Source organism: Camelus dromedarius, chromosome 5 (assembly GCF_036321535.1).
Source record: "Camelus dromedarius isolate mCamDro1 chromosome 5, mCamDro1.pat, whole genome shotgun sequence".
Lineage (NCBI taxonomy): Eukaryota > Metazoa > Chordata > Mammalia > Artiodactyla > Camelidae > Camelus > Camelus dromedarius.
Window position 1 is genome coordinate 21,467,792 of NC_087440.1, and position 19,307 is coordinate 21,487,098.

The 19,307-nt window shown below is 42.3% G+C and overlaps 1 protein-coding gene across 1 annotated transcript in view; it reads left to right on the forward strand.

The window, feature by feature from the left end:
• EHD4 (EH domain containing 4) overlaps positions 1-19,307 on the forward strand; it is a 75,531-nt gene that overhangs the window by 7,537 nt on the left and 48,687 nt on the right. Inside the window, exon 2 of the mRNA XM_031453255.2 lies at positions 13,803-13,979. Coding sequence (XP_031309115.1) covers positions 13,803-13,979 — 177 coding nt within the window. The remainder of the gene's footprint in view (positions 1-13,802; positions 13,980-19,307) is intronic.

Consider the following 19,307-nt stretch of genomic DNA (forward strand, 5'->3'; position numbering starts at 1 on the left):
AGACCTTCTGAAACAGATTCCAGGGCCTCCTCCCAGCCCTTGTGAATTGGAATCTCTATGGAGATTCCAATCTGTTTCTGTTTTCATAAACTACCTCTCAGGGTGATTGTTAGGCAGCCTCCTCCAGGAAACGTCTGGGAACAATTGCTAGATGAAGGTTCAGCTGATGGAATCATGACAACTGAACCATCAAGCCTGAAGCGGGAGGCTCACTCTGGTGGACCTTCCATGGCATGTGGTCCAAGCCTGTCTGTACACATTTTTAGCAGATGACCTAGATGAAGACATAAAAGTCATGATTACAAACCTGGGGGTTATGCAGTAAAGGCAGTTTAATAAACAGCCTTTTTCACTTAATATGATGATCTTTTTCTTGTGTCATTAAGTAATCTTCAAAAAATAACTAATGGCTGCATCTTACTCTGTCATATGGCTTGGACCATTGTTTTTAGTTTTATGCTGTTATTCATAATATTACAATGAATATTCTTGTCTCTAAATCTTAATATATCTAGTTTTTTCTTAGAATAGCTGAGCATGAATTACTGCATCAAAAGTTATATTTTTCAAGTTTATATATATTCCTGATTTTGTGTATATATATATATATATATATATATATATAATATATATACACACATACACACACGAAGGAGTATATGTGTGTATATATATATACACATATTCCTTTTCAGAAAAGTTCTTCCGAATTAGACTCACCAGGGAGTCTAATATGAGGATCATTATGTCACAAAACCATTGATAAAACTAAGTATTACCATTAAAAACAAATATGGTAGGAAAAAGTTTCCTTTAATTTGCTTGTTTTTAAACTAATGACGTTGAACTTATAAAATATATAGTCATCTATATTCATGAATTGTCTGTGAACTTGACCCAATTTTTGTTTGGAGTATTAGTCTTTATCTTGTAGATGTTTAAATATTTTACTCAATACTGGCTATCAGTCTCTTGTCATAGTTATTGTGAATATTTTTCCAGTTTGAGATTTGCCTCTTTAATTTTTTATAATTTTTGACATGCAGATACATTTGTGGCCAAATCTGACATTTTTTTCCCTCCATAAAAGATGTCTTTTATCACCCTTATGCCTAGAAAATCCTTGTTTATCCTAAGATTCAGTAAATACTCACCTCTATTTTCTTTTTTAAATAGGCTTTTAAAAATATTATCTCTTTAATCCATTTAGAAGTAAAATCTGTTTTGAAAATATCCATTTTGTTTTTAAGTTTTTTAACCCTACTTATAGAATAATCCTACCTTTTCCTGCTGTCACATGAGGCTTCCTCAAAGGCTACTTTATTAAATATTGGGATCTTTTAGGACTTTTCCCTCTCATCTGTTGTTCTGATAGTAAATTCTGATACCCACACCATACTGTCCTAAGTATTGTCACTTTAAGACTTTCTGTAATAAATGGTAGCACAGACCCTTCTGATCTCATTTTCTCTTTGTTTTCCAAATGCTGGCAGTCATCGTTTCCTGTTATTCTTTCAGAGGAACTTTAAAATCACTTCATTAACTTCTTCCCAGAAAGTCCCCCTGGGATCCATTCACATTGGAGTGGTGGTGTATCTTGGTACTTGCTCTTCCCGTGCAGAACCTCAGCATCACTTGCACTCGGACCTCTTTTATGTATCTCAGAAAGGTGGTTGATTTACTCCTACAGGGTCTATACACTCTTACTAGAGTTGTTGTTCTTAGGTATTTTATATTTCACGAATCTGATTTTTTCTCCTTTATATATTCTAGCTACATATCGCTAGTGTGTAAGAAAGCTGGTTTCTTGCAGTTTTGTTTTGTATGTGGTCATTTGCTTCAAGTTATTCTGACAGCTCTTCAGTAGATTCTCTCGGGTTTTCTAGACAGACCGCTGTATCAGTTGCATTCATGATTACTTTGCTTCCTCTCCTCTTTCATATTTTATTGTACTGGAAAGTGAGCTTCCATATCAAACTTCTAATTTTAATGGTAATGCCTTATTTTACCTTAAGATACGATGTTAGCTCTTGGTTTACTATTTTATAAATAAGAAATTATCTCCTATTACTAATTTTAAAAGAATTTTATTTGAAAAAATTAGTATTAGAGTGGATGTTAAATTTATTAAATGCCTTTTTACCTCTTCCTTTGGTCTGTTCTGTAGAATGCAACCTGGGAGACTGTTAACAGGTGTTCAAAGAAAAGACCTGTTCTCTAGTCAAGTAACTTTGGGAAGTGCTCTGTCTGAGAGCCTCCGTGTGAAGCTTTCCACTGCTCCCAGATCAACCTAAAGTCAGTTGTCAGATTCATATATTATAAGTTACACTGTAGGAAACACTTAATAGATCTCCATTGCATGAGCAAATGAATGACTGGAAAAATAAACAGGATTGTGAGGAATGGGGGAAGCGTGTTGCTGTTGATCCGGTAAGCTTCCTCCCCCTTTCTTCTCCTTCTCTCCTTCCTTTCCCTGTCTTCCACCCTCCTTCCAGAACAGCACAGGAGGGACAGTGGAGCAGCTGCAGGTAAAGGCATAGGTCAGACAGCAGGGAGCCTGCAGCACATCCCAGCCCCATGTAGCTTAAATCCTCACTCATAGCCAGGAAAATGGAAATGTGAAAGGCTTTATCCAGCAAAGTCCAATTTCTTGTTCCAACAGGTCATCACAGTTTCATGCCCCCTCAGTAGATACAGTAGTTACAAGGATGATGTCATCTGAACAAGCAGTCCTGGTGATATGTCAATGATTTAAGTAAGGGGAAAACAAAAATAAAAATAAAATATTTCACACTTAAAGAAGACATGGAGTTTTAAAATGGAAGTGAAGCTTGGCCATAGTTTTTCAATCACTCCAAGAAGATTAAAAATGTAAAGTAGTCTTGTAATAAATTTTAATAGAATATAATCTGTAAAAAAAAAAATATGGAGTCACTATGCCGTACAACTGAAACTAATATACTGTTGTAAATCAACTATACTTCAATAATTAATAAATAGATGAGTTAAGTTGAAAACATTTTTTTAAGTAGAAGAGATCTTTGTTCAGGGATATTTATCTCAGCATTATTTATAATAGAGATGGGAAGCTGTTTCAATGCCCCACAGTAAGGAAATGGCAGACTAAATGATTCACGTTCGCCTTAGGATAGTATGCCGCCATTAAAAATTGTGTTTTCAAATAAATTTTAATAGCTTGAGGAAAAACTAATGGTGAGAAATCTGGATGCAAAATTGTTTAAATGCTTTGATCTCAACTTCATAAAGAAAATGACTGAATGGAAATACACAAAGTGTTAAAAGTAGTCATTACCTGTATTAATGTGGTCTCGTGCAAGTTGCTCAACTTGTTATAAGTTCTCTCTTCTGTAAGCTAGGGATAAAGATACCTGCTCCAGCGACCGAGAGGCTGAAGTGTTAAAGCCTATGTGTGACATGCCTTATAAACTGAACAGCATGGTCTCATAATAACCTGTTGTTTGGTTGTCTACAAATGGTGGCGGTGGTGGTGGTAATACTAACTTGCTAGGAAATAATTAGGTATTCTGGACCATTTTATTAAGACTTTTGTGATAGTGAATGTTCAATTCTTCTCCCACTTCCATTTCTTGGTATCATACATGAGGATAAACAAAGGAGACTGCTTTAAAAACATCATTTCCAAATTCAGGACAAATCAGAATCAAAAGATTAACCCTTTCTTTTCAGCCCCTCTCCTCATGAAATGGTAGATCAAGCATTATTAATTAAAAATCATTATGTAAAACCTACCAAAAGATTATAAACTGAAATGTATTCAAACTCATAGCCCTGGATTTAAAAATAAGAAAATAAAACTGTTTCTCCACTCAACTCAGAAGTTATACTTCATATATTTCTTTTACATCTATGTGGTTTAAAACCTTAGTAATACTAAAAGGAATAAAATGACTGTTGAGGTTAAGTGTAATGCTCTTTTAAAAAATGCTCAAGGCCACAACAATGAATTGAACCTCTGAACTCTGCACAGATGCCAATATTTTCACAAATATTTTAAAATTTCATTTAGCATTACACCAGCCATTTCTCTAGAATTTGGCTTGAGAATTTTTTTAAAATAGTGCTCATAAAGCACCCCAAATATATAGGCCATATTAGTTTTTTTTTCATTTTTCAGTTTTATTAAGTAGAATTGTTATAATTTGACTGCACATAAACAATATGTTACATGTAAATATATATACAATTTACTGCACATAATTTTTTTAGTTTACATATATGTACTATTCATTGTTTTTAAGAACAGTTTAGAGCTTTAGCTTTTTAAACTTACATAGTTATCAAAGGAATAAAGCCTCCCACAAAATAAGAATCAACAGAATGCAGTAATCCAATCATAAAAGACAATCAAATGTGCTTACACATATTCAAGAAATCAGTCATCTAAATTATAAATAATAAGTAGTTCATTTGGTCCTTTTTTTTCAAGATCCCACATATAAGTGATATCATATGGCATTTTTCTTTCTCTTTCTGGCTTACTTCACTTAGAATGACAATCTCCAGGTCCATCCATGTTGCTGCAAATGGCATTATTTTATTCTTTTTTATGGCTGAGTAGTATTCCAGTGTGTGTGTCTGTGTGTGTGTGTACAGACACACACACACCACATCTTCTTTATCCAGTCATCTGTTGATGGACATTTGGGTTGTTTCCATGTCATGGCTATTGTAAATAGTGCTGCTATGAACATTGGGGTGCATGTGTCTTTTTGAATTATATTTTTCCCCAGGTATATGCCCAAGAATGGGATTGCTGGATCACATGGTAAGTCTATTTTTAGTTTTTTAAGGAACCTCCACAGTGGCTGCACCAATCTACAGTCCCACCAACAGCGTAGGAGGGTTCCCTTTTCTCCACATCCTCTCCAACATTTATCATTTGTTGACTTTTTAATGATGGCCATTCTGGCTGGTATGAGGTGATATCTCATGGTAGTTTTGATCTGCATTTCTGTGACAATTAGCGATGCCTAGCATTTTTTCATGTGCCTACTGGCCACTTGTATGTCTTCATTGGAGAATTGCTTCTTTAGGTCTTCTGCCCATTTTTGGATTGGGTTGCTTGTTTTTTTGACACTAAGGTGTATGAGCTGTTTGTGTATTTTGGAAATTAGTCCCTTGACAGTCAGATCATTTGCAAATATTTTCTCCCATTCTGTAGGTTGTCTTTTGGTTTTGTTAATGGTATCCTTAGCTGTGCAAAACTTTTAAGTTTAATTAGATCCCATTTGTTTATTTTTTGCTTTTATTTCCATTACTCCAGGACCTGGTTCATAAAATACATTGCTGTGATTTATGTCCGAGCGTGTTCTGCCTGTTTTCCTCTAGGAGTTTTATAGTATCTTGTCTTACATTTAAGTCTTTAATCCATTTTGAGTTTATTTTTTTATATGGTGTTAAAGATTGTTCTAATTTCAGTCTTTTACATGTAGCTCTCCAGTTTTCCCAGCACCACTTACTGAGGAGACTGTCTTTTCTCCATTGTATATGCTTGCCTCCTTTGTTGTAGATTAATTGACTGTAAGTGTGTGGGTTTATTTCTGGACTTTCTATCCTGTTCCATTGATCTAGGTGTCTATTTTTGTGCCAGTACCATACTGTTTTGATTACTGTAGCTTTGTAAAATAGGCTGAAGTCAGGGAGCATGATTCCTCCAGCTCTTTTCTTCTTTTTCAAGATTGTTTTGGCTATTCAGGGTCTTTTCTGTTTCTGTACAAATTTTAGCAGTTTTTTGTTCCAGCTCTGTGAAGAATGTCATTGGTAATTTGAAGGGGACTGCGTCGAATCTGTATATTGCCTTAGGCAGTATGGCCATTTTAACAATATTGACTCTTCCAATCCAAGAGCACGGTATATCTTTCCATTTGTTTATGTCATCTTCAGTTTCCTTCATCAGTGTCTTATAGTTTTCAGAGTACAGGTCTTTGGCTTTTTTGGGTAGGTTTATTCCTAGGTATTTTATTCTTTTTGGTGCAATGGTAAATGGTATCATTTCATTAATTTCCCTTTCTGCTATTTCATTGTTAGTGTATAGAAATGCAACTGATTTCTGTATATTAGTTTTGTATCCTGCAACTTTCCCAAATTCATTGATGAGTTCTAGTAGTTTTCTAGTCACTTCTTTAGGATTTTCTATGTATAGTGTCATGTCATCTGCAAACAGTGAGTTTTACTACTTCATTTCCAATTTGGATCCTTTTTATTTCTTTTTCTTCTCTGATTGCTATGGCTAAGACTTCCAAAACTATGTTGAATAAAAGTGGCAAGAGTGGGTATCCTTGCTTACTCCTGATCTTAGAGGAAATGCTTTCAGCTATTCACCATTAGGTATGATGTTAGCTGTGGTTTGTCATAGATGGCCTTTATTATGTTGAGGTGTGTTCTGTCTGTGCCCACTTTCTGGAGAGTTTTTACATAAATGGATGTTGAATTTTATCAGAAGCTTTTTCTGCATCTATTGAGATGATCATATAGTTCTTATTCTTTTGTTTGTTAACATGGTGTATCACATTGATTGATCTGTGGATACTGAAAAATTCCTGCATCCTTGGGATAAATCCCACTTGATAATAATGGTGTATGATCCTTTGATGCATTGTTGGAGTCAATTTGCTTGTATTTTATTGAGGATTTTTTCATCTATATTGATAAGTGATACTGGCCTGTAATTTTCTTTCTTTCTAATATCTTTGGTTTTCGTATCAGGGTGACATAGAATGAGTTTGGAAGTGTTCCTTCCTCTGCAATTTTTTCGAATAATTTTAGAAGGATAGGTGTTAACTCTTCTCTAAATGTTTGGTAGAATTCACCTGTGAAGCCATCTGGTCCTGGACTTTTGTTTGTTGCGAGGTTTTTAATTACCGATTCAACTTCAGTACTGGTAATTGGTCTATTCATATTGTCTGTTTCTTCCTGGTTCAGTTCTGTATGCCATATTACTTTTTAGAATGCTTACTTAATTACTGAATACCAACTAAAGTCTTAGATTTGTATATTTGTCATGATTCGCAGAATGAGTTACTGTATACACGTTGTTGGAGGCTGACTCAGCCTCTCAAGCTCAGATTTAGGGCGAGTAATGTTCTCACAGAACTAGTGAGAAATCCTAGGTTCTAATATACCCCTTAATGTATTTGAGCCTTCATTTTCTCATCTGTAAAATGGGGGTTAAAAGTAGTACCTACCCCATAAGGTACTGAGGATGAAATAAGTTTATTCATATAAAGATTTTAGCACATAACAAGTCCTCAAACATTAAGTGTATTACTCAAATAAGTCATGCCCTTTCCACTATTCCAAGCAAAAGTGTGACAGACAAAACCCAGACAGAATTCATGGATGAATACCCAGGAGAGACTAAGTTTGCAGCTTGGAATTTTGGATGTCTATCATGGAATAGAGTGCCCCTTATCGTTTATTTGATTGTTTTTTAGATATTCTTAAGCTCATCTTTGAGAAGATGGTGCTTGGGTTGTTGACGGACTTCTCATTGTCTTAAATTTTTGCTTCCCCTTGTCACAAATGACAGTTTTTCTCTATGAAGTTAAAAAGAAAATTTCTCACCTAAGCAATGGAAAAAGAAAGGCATTGTCCACATATAGCCTTTCATGAAAGCAGCTCCTTGACCTTGGCTGAGCGCGGCAGCTGGTGTGCTGGGAGCCACTTGGATGAGGCTGAACCATGGCCCTCAGCAGACAGGGACAAGGTGATGCTGGGTCTCCCGTCCTCCGCACCAACCCCTCCACCCAGCTGCTTGGAATCCAAACGTCTGTCCCTTTTTTCATTGATGACTTGGCTCGAGACTCCTGGAGCAGTCACCGCTGGAATTGGCAGCCCTCTCTGAGAACACAGGAAAAGGAGAGCAAGGTGGAGCCAGGGACAAAATGTAACCCAGGGCACAGGATGCCTGTGTAGTGGGCTCACTGGCTCTGAACCGCAGTGGAGTCTTTTCCATAGTCTTCCTGTGGTCCCCTGTTCCTTTGAATTCTTGTTATTACAGATAACAGCACAGAGTCCCTGGAACTTGTAGCTTTGGGGAAGTCCAAAAACTTTAAAAGTTTTACAGTTGATCAGCCTCGTGTGCGTGGCCGTGTAGGTGACTGTTTTGGGACATCACACCTCAGATCCGCTCAGACACTTCCTTCCAAGGTTGCTGGCTTTGAGCCTCATCTCCTCATTCTCACTTTGTTTGTGTGGATACTCTGTGTCCGGACTGTTCTCAGTCCCCTCCTGTCCAGCAGTGTGACAGAAGGGGATCTGAGTTTCACAGTCCCCCAGTGTAAAGATTCCTCTGGGCAGTCAAATAGTAACTCACGTACCTGACAGGTCCTCCTTAGGTACCAGAACCTGGAGGCTGTGTGGGACCCCAAGGTTATGGGGCTGAGCCTGGTCTAAAAGCAAAAACCTCGGGCCGGGAGGGAGGAGCTCCAGGCTCAGTGCTACACGGCCATTCACACCTTTAACCAGCAACAAGCCCTTTTCCTGCTCTAATCCTCATTCTCGTCACCTGTAGATGTGGGGTTGAACCAAATGTCTCCTAAGAGACTCTGGGGCTCTAACGTTCTCAGTGTGTGCACCGTGCCCTGTGGGAAATGGCAGCCTATCAGAAGAGAGGAGCTAAGCCCACAAGTAACGGCCATACTAGGTGTCCTGTGAGGGGCTCCACAAGGGAAGGGAAGGCGGGGAGTGGCCAAAAAAACGATCCTGGAGTGATCAGGGAGGACTGCCCCAAAGGAGGTGCCATTTTGTAAAGTGACTTAAGGAGTGAGTAGAGTAGATAGTGGAGATGGTGAGACACGAGGAGATGAAGTGAGGGAAGACAGGGAGGGGCAGGAATTTCAGGCCTGGAAGAAACCAGTCAAGGAGGGAAGAAGGTCCCCAAAAGAGGAAGAGCAAGAGCCCCCACTGCCAGGTGGAAGGTGGAGGTTGTTGGGGGCCCCAAACGGAAGTCATCCTGAAGGACTGGGTTGTGGATGAAGGCTGTCTAATTAGAGTGGTACTTTAGAAGAAGAATCTGAGCCTTGAGAGCAAATGGGGAAGAGGGAGGCTGGGAGGCGAGGAGAACATTGGTCAGTTCACAGATACTGGTTCTGCACCTACAACATGCAGACGGACTCTGGTTCGGTACCTGCTGTGTGCCAGATGCTGTGTTAGCTGTGGGGATGCGGTGATGAGTCAGACAGACAAGGGCCCCTCTCTCAAGTGCTCCTGACATCCTGGGACAGTAACATGAGATAATTTCAGATACTGATAAGTACTATGAGTAGGGTAATGAGAGAGAGGGGTGTGGGGGGTCACACAGGCTGGAGGGGCTCAGAAAGTGCCATTTGACAGGCCGAGATCTGGGGGAGGGCCTTCCAATCAACCCTGAGCTGTGAGAAGCCTTGGCATATTGGAAAGGTGGAACACGGACCAGTGTTCCTGGACACCTATACATTCATTATTTCAACAAGGATTTATTGAGCACCTCACCCACTTGCCAGAGATTGTTCCAAGCACATGGAAGTGTTAGTGAACAGAAGAGACAAAAGCCCTGCTTTCCAGTGGCTTACACTCTACCGGGGGGACAGGGAATAAATCATAAAAATAATAAGTAAATTTTACATTCTAGGGGACGGATAAGGGCTATGGGAAAGGAAACACACTCTTCTTTTTTTCTAATTTTTGTTTACTGTTGAAGATAATGCTGTAATGGAATCTTCATGCATAAATATTTTTCACGTGTCTAGGATTTTTCCTTAAGATAGATTTCTAAAACTAGAATTGCTCCATTTTAAAGGCTTTTAACACAAAGTATCAAATTGCTTTTCAGTGAGGTTATACCAACTTATTCTCCCACCAACATACATAAAGATATTTCACTACACCCTCCCTAGCACTGAGTATTATGAGTCTTTACAATGCTAATATGCTATGCTATATTAATTGGTATTACTTCAATAATGAAATTGAATACTAAATTCTGGCTTTTTATTGTATGTGAGAGAAGGTATCACTCAGCAAATAAGTAATGTAAACACGCTATATAGTACAGCCTGTGTGTCTGGGACCCAGAGATGGAGGGATTGGCCAGGGTCACAGTTCAGGGGGCACCTTTTGCTTCAAACTGATTGACATTAGCAGCATACTTTAAAATGATTATTAAAGTTCTGTCTGGCAGGGTTGCTACTTTGGAAATTCTAGTGTCTCTGACAGTGTGAACTTGAAAGTAAGAAACCCCTGCTCTTCTTTAAACAATTTCATACTTCAAGTTTTTCACTGAAACCTCCAACATAGAATCAGTGGGATTTGCTGTGCTTTTATGTAAATGAAACATCAGGAACAGTTCGGGCTCTCCTTGGCAATGATGGTCTGGCTTACACACCTTTACATGTGCGTTACTGCCCTGCCAGGGATTCACTGCTCAACTAGAGCATCCACATGCCCCTCCACCCCAGCCTGGACCCCATCCTCACCTCCCCACGGCCTGGAGCTGAAGGGCCCTCCTCCCGCCTAGGCCTGGGAGCGTGCAGGGAGCCACCCAAGGGGGAACTCAGCACTGAGCTGAGTAGGCAGTGCTCCAGTTTCTTGTCTGGTTTGTCTTACTGGTGTGTGTAAACTTTTGGCTGTCTTGGCAAGCCAGCCACTGCTGTTAACATTGACTCTATGAGAAAGGGCCTGACAAGTTTCATACCAGCCCTCGGAGCTAACCCTTTTGTGAGCTGGGAATTGTGTGCTGCAGGAAGCCTGGTGACATTGGCTGAGGTTCCTCAAGCCCTAGTCCCTCTCCCCAGTTGTCTCCCCTTCCTCCGTCTCTCCCACGGGCCTCCTGACACTGCCTCGTTCAGGCGGCGGGGCGTGGATATCTAACTGGACGTGGGAGGGGTGTGATCTTTGTGGACTTGAATTCTAGCCTTGCTGCTGAATGACTTCAGACTTGAGATCCCAGAGTTGCTGTAAAACATAAATTCCACGTTCACATGTGCGTGTGTGGTCTGCACGCTCTGTGTACACACCGGAAGTGCTGGGGCTGCACAAAGCGGGAGATGCTCTCACTGTAGCTTTTACCAGTATTTCTAAGATGAATGTAGAATTTCACAGGAATTTATAAACAGGAACATTTCTGCTCCTAAGGATATGTTCTAGTCTACTAGGTGCCTGGAAAAGTTTTGAAATTAAAAAAAAATTAAATTTGAACATGTTTTGAAAAACAGTACCTCCTCTCCCCAGCTTTTCCCCAGGCAGAGTGAGGAGAGCTGACCCCTTTTTATATCTGGGCGCCCAAGGACCATGCAGGGGGACTGGTGGGAGAGCTCGTTCCCCTCACTTTTAGGAAATATAGGGTCATTGGTGCCCTATGCTCAGTGGCATGCTCTGCATGAGGGCCCTGAACTCCCCCTGTGTTCCTCATCTCTGAACAAACACCAGCTCAAGCCCAGGTCTGAATGTATCTGGAGACAGCACAAGACCTGGAGCCCAACTGCCTGCATTCCATCTCCTTGCTGTGTGACCTTGGGCATGTTGCTTAGCCTTTCTGTTGCCTCAGTTTTCTTACCTGTAAAGTGGGGATAATGTTAGTACCCACCTCAGAGTGTTGTGGAGATTAAATGAAACCACCGTGCATGTGGAGAGCTTTGTGTGATATCAGGTAAATCGTGAGTACAGTCAACCCTTAAACAACACAGGGGTTAGGGGTGCTGACCCTGTGAGCAGTCAAAAAGCCACACATAACATGTATTTAGCCCTCCATACCCATGGTTCCTCCCTAACCTCAGCTCCTCCACATCCGCAGATTCAACCAACCGTGGGCCATGTAGTACCACAGTATTTATTACCAAAAAACATCCATGTGTGAGTGCAATTCAAACCCATATTGTTCAAGGGTCAACTGTACTTGATAAATGCCGGGTGCTATTATCTAATCTTTTTTCACATTTACTCCAAATTTAGGGGATCTATTTAAATGATGTGTCTATTCTGGTGCTCCACAAGTTCACAGAAATGTAGAAAGCTTGGCTGATGTTAAAAAACCAATTAAATGTTTAGAATACAGCCTGCTAAGAGTGCTAAACAATTTCAATTTTACTTACACAGAAAACAGAAGTCTACTTAATTTCTTATTCTTAGAAAAATGGCAAAATTGTGTTGGATGTTCGATAGTTCCATTCTTTCCCTCTATCCCTGGAAATAAAATCACAGGTTCTGGGCTTAAATTTGATCAGTCAGGACATTTTAGGAACAAAGAAATGGTTTAGGACCAAACAGATTATTTGCTGCTGATGGGGAGCTGGAGAAAGTTGTGCACTTTTCTGCCCTTGAGCCTCTGCACCAGGGCAGGGGGGACACAGCTCTGCCCCAGTCACCTCAGACAGGGATTCCCTTCCCCCACTCCCCACCCGCAGTGTCCGTTCACTGTCACTACCAAGTGTTCTCTGAAGGTTTGCGTTTCCACCTGTTGCTTGATCATGAGCGAAGTGAATTCCAAAATACTCTCCTCTTCATGCTCCCCTTGATTGCAAAGGAAGGAGGGAGTGGTCTTTGCCCCCCACCATTCTATATATGCATGAACACATTTGTGTGTTTTTTGGGAACACACTTCATGGAAAAGGAAATCTTGGTGGGGAGGAAGGGAGGGGCTCTGAGTGGCTTCAGCAGAATGGAGTGCTGGTGGGGGTGGGGAGGAGCTATTTAGGACTCAGCCATTTCCCACAGAAAGCAGATTTCCCCCACCGCTCTCCCTCTGGCTCCCTTGCCCCACCCCAACCATGTCCCTGGGCCAGTCCTATGCCTTGTAACACATCAGCAGGGCTCCCCAGCCCCCTGAACGAGAACCCTCAATAACGGCAGCCACAGCCACTGGATGTAGTTGTACAGGTTAAACTACATGAGGGCACCTTGCCCAGGGGGCACGTGGAGGTAAAATCCAACTGGAGTTCTGATCACTAAGCTGCGAGCCCTGGTGCAGGCTGGGTGCACCTAGAGGAAGGGGCGTCTTTTTCCGATTTGCTCAAAGGGCTAGCGATGGCCCTGGTGGTATCTAATCTCCGCCCCCCTTCCTCACTCCCACCCCCCATAGCAGCCTCTGTTGCTGCTGAATTCTTTGGAGATCGCCTTCCATGGCCACGACCTCCAGGAGCCCACGGGAGCCATAAAATGCATGAGGGAGGATGTGCTGGCCGCACTGATTGCCAATGACGAGGAAGGAAGTGATTCATTATTTCATTCACTACATTGGGTGCCCTCTGTGGCAGACACTGTGCTGGGTACCAGGGATATGCATGTGGCCATAGACATGGGCCTGCCTTCAAGGCCCACAAACGGAGATGTGCAGCACTATAGTAAGCACCATGATAGCTGCAGGCCCACAGAGCAGGTGTCCCCAACATGCTGGAGGGACAGGGACACTTCCCTAAAGGTGGTGGGTCTGAGCAGGGTCTTCCAGGATACATAGGAGCTGGCGGGGTACCCTTCTCTGGGGTGGCGTCTGTTGTGACGGAAATTGCTGTGCTGAGCTAAGGTCCACTTTCAAGAGGCCCAGCAAGCCTGCAAGACGTCTGCCTCTTTCACTACGCTCCCTACACCGGGAGCAAATAGCTCTGTAGATTTTAAGCTTTGAAAATTTGTTATTAGCCAAAGAGTAAAATGCCAATCATTCTCTTTTCCTTGGGGATTACATTTCAGGGTTTTAAATGATTCTGTTAAAAATTGGTAGCCCCAGGAAGCTTTCCAGCCTCTTGCTTTGTGACAACATGCTAAGTTTCTTTTCTTTTCCCCTCTCCCAGATACTTACTGGAGCAAGATTTCCCAGGCATGAGGATTGGTCCAGAGCCCACCACCGACTCCTTCATCGCTGTGATGTATGGGGACACAGAGGGCAGCACCCCAGGGAACGCTTTGGTCGTGGACCCCAAAAAGCCATTTCGAAAGCTTAGTCGCTTTGGAAATGCTTTCCTCAATCGGTAAGGACCAGCAAGCTGCCATTTTTGGTCAGGTCGTTTAAACCTGTTCTTTGAATTCTTGCCAATTACATGTAAAGGTTCAAAAACAGAAGAAGAGAGCAGGTGTGTTCTAAAAGAGAAAAATTATAAGAAAATCAGAAAGATTCTCTTAGGAAATGATCATTTATGTCTATTCAGAGTTGCTTCAGAGAGCAGAGCTAAGGCCTAGGATTGGACATGATAAGGCCACACAGTATGAGGAATAAATTTTTAATAATTTCGCCTGCACAGAAGTGGACCAAGTCACCTTGTGAGGTAGTGAGCTCCCCATCTTTGGCCATGTTGCATGGTAGCTGGATGGCCACCTCTCAGGCATGGTGTGCTGGGGCCTCCTGAACAGAGGGCTAAGCCAAGAGGGCGCAGAGGTCCACCTGACACCCAGATTTAGTCTTGGTTATTCCAAGACAGGTCACCCCCCTCCCTGGCTGTCCCTCTTGCTTCTCACTGCCATGCTCTGAGCTGCTTCCTTACTCATTCGAGCAGGGCAGGGCTATAGTGTCAGAGCAACACCAAACGTTGATTTTGTTGCATGGTCATTATTTCACAGCTTTGCCGTTGTAAGAGAGCTGAGGTTCTGTCTTGATTGGAGTTGTGTTTTGTTCTGCCTTCCACCAGAGTTCCCAGTGACACAGAGGGGACGGGACAGAACAAGCCAGCAGGTTCTCTTGGATGCAGCTCTGCACTCTTGACACCATCTGCTCTTACCTCCCCCTCCCTCCTCTTTGCCACTCCCAGCCTATTTTTTTGAAAGCCTTTTTATTTCCTTCTTTCTTGTGGCTCCCCACACCCCGCCATTCCCCTCTTTGATGAGTCTTCTGCTTTAGACTGGTCTTTGTGGTTGTGGGGAGTGGACTGTGGGAGGCACGGGGAAGGGTCTTCCATACCCCTTTAGGGAGACATTGCACTAGAGCTACCAGACGAGAGACTTGAACTGCACTTCTCCTTTTTAGATTTTTTTAAAAATAGGAACAGATCCTCCCAGCTGATTGCTATCCTCCCAGAGGCTGAGGTGCCTTATTGCACAACCCCAAGGGGAACCATTCACAAGGACCATGGGATGAATAATGTGCCCAGATGCTGTGCAGTGGCTCTGCCAAGGGGGGCCCAGGCAATGTCCACAGGTGCCTTCTGTGAAGAACTAAACTCTCTAGGGATCTGTCCTCAACCCTAAGCACTTGTTTGTGCTCCAAAGAAGGCATCCAACTGGCAGCAAGGGAACTTGGCAGCAGGGTGAATAGAAATGTGCAGATGATGTGGATGGAGTCACAGAGAAATTTCATCTTGCTGCTGATAGTGATGGGCAGAATACCACCCAGAGACATTCTCACCTGCAGAGTCTCTCCTCTAGAAGCAGTGTACAACTCAGCTCCAGAGTGGCTGTGGTTGGCACCAGAGCATCAGCTTGTGGGAGAAGTGGGGGTTGAGCCGGGAGGGAGAACACCAGAGGGTCTCTCAGGACCAGTGGACCACAGCTGAGGAGAAGTGGGACAAGATGCTCCCCCAGCAGGGCCTCCTGGGAGCCGTGGTCGTGGGCTTCCTGTCCCCAGATGGCCCTGGAAGGTTCTGGAGGCCCTGGAAAGTGCAAGGCACAGGCTCCTTCTCCACGGAAGGCTGCCTGGAGTCCTGTGATTTCATTACCACTGTCCTTAGTCTTACTCTCTTTTTGCCTGACAAAGGCTTAAAAAAGAAAGAAGCCACTGCCTTTGTCAAACTCCCATTCTGTAAAGTCTGTATTCACAAGAAGAAAACTAGGAAGAGTGGCTACTGGCTCGTTTTATTTTGGCAGATGATTTATTTCCCCAACAAGTTTATTTTTCTCAAATCCCAAGCATTCAGTAGATGAGTATGGAAAAGAAGCACTCAGGAAAGATTTTGAATAGCAAGGTTACTTATCTCAGAATTTTAAACTTGCTGAAAATAATCCATGCATTATGTAATCAAGTGTTAATTGAATTCAGAATATATAGAAAAATAATAGCAAATAACTACATGGCATTTACTCTGTGTCTAAACTTTACTTGTCAATTAGCTCTAAATTCTTACAAAAGCCCTGTGACACAGGTGCTACTATTATCCCCAAGGTGGAGGGGAGGAATTGACGCCTAGAGAGGTCCACTTCACTTCCACAGGGCATCTCGGCTGATAAGTGGCAGTGCTGGGATTGGAAACCGGGGCGTCTGGCCCAGAGTCCTGCTAGTGGCCACTGTACTGAGCTGCCCAGAGGTAGGATGTTTGGACTGAGAATCACTGCCGACTGCCCTCTATTTAAGTTTTAAGGCTGTCCTTAATCTTAGCTCACCAACAATGGTGACGAAGATGATCATGCTTATGTCCCAAATTATAGACTGATGATTTCATGTACACTCTCTTTTCAAGGCTAATGAGACATGATACCAGGGCCATTTTACAGATGAGAAAACTGGGAGGAAAGAATTAAAATGAGTTGCCCAAGAAGAGGCAGAGACAGGACTAGGATTCAGGTTCCCTCTTCCCTTTTGTCTACCTCCCTGTACCTGACAAAGTAGAGTCTCTCTCCTTCTAGCCACCTGGCAGCTGTGTATATCTGAGGCTTACATGTCAGGGATGTACCTCCTGGAAGTTAATAGCACACTTAAGAGTAAGCAGCCTGATTAAGTTGTATCCACACAACAGCGCTGCCGTTTCACGCAGCAGTGATGTATAGAGGAGAGTCGGTTAGTATGGGATGCTCAAATGTGTGTATGTAATTATAGCATCCCCGTGGGAAGAGCAGCAAGCTTAGTTCTAAAGGCAGGCAGACTTTTACGTACAGCTCTGGCAAATAGTACTTAGTATGAAAAATGGAATTGGTCAAATAGAGTACTTGTAGAACTTGACCCCACCTGAGCAACCACTGTCCCCACCCCGGATAGGTCTCATTACCTTGACCCTCCACCCCAGGGCATGACCTGCATTACCTGACCTCTCAGTACAGGAAGACTTTAGTACTTAGCAAGGTGGTACCAGCCTCGAAGCATTAAGCAAACCAGCGGAGCCTGAGTCACAATCTTCAAGACTGGATTCTAAGAAAGTAACAGGAGGTCTTCAGTGCACTTCTGAACAACAAAGGCAAATTTCCAAAAGGCAGGTTCAAATTAGAGAAATGCCATACCTGAACAATAGAAGAAGGAGTTGAGTCTACAACAAAGGTGTCTATGGAAAAGACTTTAATGCGACATTTGGAACTCTACCATGCTGCCTTACTTTCGAGAGAATTCCACAGGCAGGCCTGTCTAGGAGTTGCTCCATGGAATTTGTGGTTATTGAGGTTCCAAATTCTGTTATCAGAAGGCAATTCCACCTCCCAGAGGAGAGGAACACCCACGGCACCCTGAGGGCACGAGTCCTGGGAGATGCCAGCATTTTGGTCCAGTCAAGAAGTGTCAGGAATTGGCCTGTGACATTTCCCTCTGCAGCCTGCATTTGAACTGGATATTATATTTCCCCCTCAATCTCCTTTTCTGAAAATACTTGTCTTTTTTAAAATCCAGATAGCTACAGACATCGTTTTTAGTTTAAGATCTAGTATAATTTTAAATTGTAGTCTTCCACAGAAGAAGTTCTTAATCTCATTTACTTCCTCTGTTTCTCTTTGAAAAATAACTACTCACTGGCCCTAGGGATTGAAATTTGGAAACTTCCTTTTGAGCTAAGAGAATCTGACCAGTACTTCTAGTGCTCCTGTCATTTTAGCCAGACGTGATGATGGTGATGGTGATGATTAAAAAAAAAAACCAAAAAACCCTAAAAAACCCAAAAAACAAAACAAAACAAAAAACACTGTCTTAAATTTTCATAATGATTTAGCAATAATAGAATACATATGTGTATTTTTGGACTTATACTCTGTTTGTTACCTCTATGTTTATAATTGAATGAGGCTTCATTAAATATTATTAGACTATGAATATTACCTAGTCATTTAGTACCATTGGGAATTTTTAAATAACTGACTTAATACAAGTTTCCAGCATCAGTCCAGACACATGCTGGCTCCACCAGATAATTTAGCTGCAGAGATAAAGGAAAGCAGGCTCTTGCCAAGAATTACTGTTGATTCATCAGGAAAACTGGTTTTTTCCCCAACCTGAGAGATTAACTGGGGTTGGTTGGGTTGTGGGGGTTGTTTTGTTTTGTGTGTCATGCTTATCCATCATAAACTCCCTGAAGCTCTTCCCATTAATCTTAAACCTCAGGATTTGTGGTGGCTCCCAGGTCATCAAACCATCGCTCTCTTTTGGCAGCTGCCTATACAGCCCTGGTCCCGACTTCCCAGAAAACCACCTTTTTCCCCTGCGGTGGTTGGGAGAAGGAGGCTTGATTTAGAAAAGTCCATGTTTAGGTGGAACCATGTGAAACTGCCAATGTTCAGCCATCTTTTACTTGTTAAGGGTGGTAATTCCATAAGACTTGATCTGAGTGGTAGCCATGGGCTTTTTGTAGTCTGGATATGAAATTAAATTCCTCCTGGGCAGTGAATGATTAGATCAGACCTTTGTGGTAGGACCTCGTAATAATAATTACCACAGCTTAGTTGTCAAAGTCTTTCTACATAGTGTGTGCTATTCACTGTGCCGACATAGGAAGTCGTGTGATCTCTCTGGTCTTACCCCTATTGGTAAAGAAACCAGGGTCGAAACAGCAATTCCACTGTAAGCTTAGGTTTATTTGAACCTGATGACAACCTGTGAGTCCTCAGACTTGTGGAACTGCTCAGAGACCTGAGCAGTGAGTGAGAAGGAAGACAGCCAGAACCGGATCTTCTGCTGCGGTCACTGCTCCACCCCACACCAGAGGACTGACAGCAAGCTGCACACAGGGGCCTCTTCAGTGGGGAGTCTAGCACTATGGCATGTTGCTCCTTTGTTTTAGGATGTTGCCCTCTGTGTGATAAAGATACACAGCAGAGGCTCAAATGCATGAAATAGCTGTAGCAGCCTGGCCTGGAGTCAGCAATGCCCATTTCGTATCCCAGCTCTGTCACCTAGCAGCTATGTGACTTGGCAAGTTTTGATATGTGACCCCTCTGTGCCCCTGTTGGAAAGGAAGAAATTTTCCTCTACCCTCTTAGGTTCTTCTGGCTGGTCTCAGAATTAAGTTGACATGAGACAGATTAACAGGAGACAATCAAACAAAAACTGAATCACATGTATACATGAGGAAGACCCAGGAAAACTAAAGAACTCGCCAAAATAGCTGAAGCCCTCACCTTAAGTACCATATTCAGTTAAAGACAGAAGAGGATGTTGAGGGAGGGGGGTAGTTTGGAAC